Raw genomic sequence first — 2,500 nt, 5'->3', positions numbered from 1 at the left:
GAAGAGAACCTACTAGCGATTGAGATGGTAAATTTTCTTTGCCTCACCTCTGTTAATGTAAATCAGTAAGTTCCTTAAACATTCATAATGAAAAGGCATTAATCAATATCTCCAAATCTGCCACAATTTCTTCGCCGTTATATAAACGTCTTGTGCGATTTTCTTCGTTATATTATCTTGCATGAGACTAATAATGAACACTCCTTGCTTAAGTTTGAATAGTTATATCTATTACTTAAAAGCATAAATTTGTTTTTTACAGATATCCAAGATTGGGTACATACTTCACGAGACCGCTGCAAATGATTTTCAAGTCTTAGCAGGGTCTTCAAGCTTTCTTCTAGCTTCTTATCATCTTGGTAAGTGAGGAAATTGACGTTCTCCTCGAGGATTTTTCCAGTTAGGAGAAAATACTTTGTATGAATAGTACTATTATGGGATTTCTCGTGATGACTTTCGGCGGTTTTCTGCAGTCACTGTCCACAGAATCCAAAAAAAGTAGTTATGTTACTCTTTTTTCTTACTATAGCTTTTTTTCACACTTCTGAAGGTGCCGTTGGAGGTGTGTGCGCTCTGGCCAATGTCTTAGGAAAAGAAGTTTGTCTACTTCACGAATTATATAAAGGCGGCAAAATGGACGAGGCAAAGCTTTTGCAGCACAAGCTGATTCTGCCTAACATAGCGGTAATGTAGTCCACAGTAGGGCCTTGGGGACTGTGTCGGAAAGTGTAATGAGGCAGGCAGGAGGGACCTGCGGGCTAGGAATGGAACGAGTGTGATAAGAACGAGATGTGGGATATAAAACGGGAAAACCAAAAGAACACAAGGCAACAAACTAGGAGTTGAAAACATGCATGCTAGTTTGGCTGTATATATGTAGCAGTGCGCTGCATATACTTATGAATAAGCGTGAGAACTTTTCGTCAAATGTTTAGTCCGTTATGGATTCGACACAGTATCAAATTGATGCCGCAATCCACAGCTCAATCCTTGCAGTTCAACAGGAGTAACATCCTCCGGTTCTTGGAAAGTCGTGAGTTCAAATCTCTTAAAGAACTGAGGATTGTCTTGAGAAAACCACTGACGTTTCCAACTCATTTCTGTTTATTCACAAAGTGCGTTCAGCCCATAGACCCCTTTCGTAAATAGCGACTTTTAAATTCCGTTGTATTTATGTTAATTTGACCTATTACCCTCATTTTGATGCCGCAAACAAATATTCTTTTGAATTTTGCTCGTCGTAGCGAGGCTACTAGAAAGGCTTATTAGAATGAAAACAAAAGAATATTTAATGTGGCGACCATTAGGAAAGAGGTCTAAGGGCGCTTTCCCTTTGTCAGAACTGGCCGGCCAGACCCATCAGTTTGCAAAGAAAATGCAACAATTTGAAGGAACACTTGCATGATAATCCCTCGCTTTCTGCAAGAGGAGTATATATATCATCCTCGCAGTGTGTTTATTTGAAGGCGTTGTAGAGTTACTCCTTCCAAATGCACGGTTTGGCGGGTCTGTTCTATCAAATGGAAAGTGTTTTAAGTCCCGTTCTAGCCTGGATTATCTTCATGCTTCTTTGTAACAGCTGAAGTTGCTTCCTGCCTGTGATGGTCTTTCGTTGAGCACGACGGTTCATGTTTAATAGACCATTTTACAGTGGTGTACTTAGTTACCTGGCCTATCAATGAAAGTGGGGTTGGAGTTGACCTCGCTTTGATAGAAACCTCACTGCTTTTCTAACGTAAATTCCGACTAATTAGCATGAGAACAACCTCCTTAACATAAGAAAAGGAGGGAGGTCTGTATCACAAGAAGGTCAACTCCAGCTTCACTTTCATTTAAAGGTCAGGTAACTAAACACGTAACCATAAAAAGGTCTATTAGAAGACTTGCCAGGAGGCAACCAAAGCAGACCAAAAATCCGGAGTGATAATCGTAATGATGTTCGGGAAGTAGCATGTTCTATGTCATCTCGCGGCACTGTTCTTAAATTTTTAGCCATCACAAACTTTCTTTTTTCTGTTTTCTACCAGCATCAGCCTTATGTCCGACTCATAAAAGGCTTTATGATGTTGTTTGCCTTTTTGTTAGGTTACTAAAAATGGAGTTGTGCCCGCAGTGAAGAAATCCATGGAGTTTTTTGGATATTATGGCGGACCAACACGATCACCCCTTTTGCCGTTGAAGGAGTCCTCAATAACAGAGCTGAAAGAAATATTCCAACCATTTGACGGATTTCAAGGCTGAATAACGACCGACTTTTCGAAATTAAAATTAGATTCATAGAGTATTCGCAGTGCATTTGGCCAAGACTGCACGGAAACCTCGACAGAACCATTCAAGACGAAAGTCTTTAGTAGGAACTGGTTATGTGCACTTTTACACTTTTTTTGACGTACCCCATGTCAGAACCACTTTAAATGACCAAATTTGAGTGTTGACGACAACGTTTTCTATATGTACTATGTACTTTAAAACAATCCAGTTATATATGTACTTTGCTCGT

General features: G+C 39.8%; 1 protein-coding gene across 1 annotated transcript in view; it reads left to right on the top strand.

The window, feature by feature from the left end:
- The window catches only part of LOC138006841 (4-hydroxy-2-oxoglutarate aldolase, mitochondrial-like), a 16,759-nt gene that overhangs the window by 14,183 nt on the left and 76 nt on the right, over positions 1-2,500 (top strand). Inside the window, exons 5-7 of the mRNA XM_068853437.1 lie at positions 263-359; positions 551-684; positions 2,086-2,500. The exon at positions 2,086-2,500 is cut by the window's right edge and continues 76 nt beyond it. Coding sequence (XP_068709538.1) covers positions 263-359; positions 551-684; positions 2,086-2,241 — 387 coding nt within the window. The 3' untranslated portion in view covers positions 2,242-2,500. The remainder of the gene's footprint in view (positions 1-262; positions 360-550; positions 685-2,085) is intronic.

Source organism: Montipora foliosa, chromosome 6 (genome assembly GCF_036669935.1).
Source record: "Montipora foliosa isolate CH-2021 chromosome 6, ASM3666993v2, whole genome shotgun sequence".
Lineage (NCBI taxonomy): Eukaryota > Metazoa > Cnidaria > Anthozoa > Scleractinia > Acroporidae > Montipora > Montipora foliosa.
The sequence above is the reverse complement of the archived record's forward strand: the minus strand, read 5'-3'. Positions and strand labels throughout refer to the sequence as shown.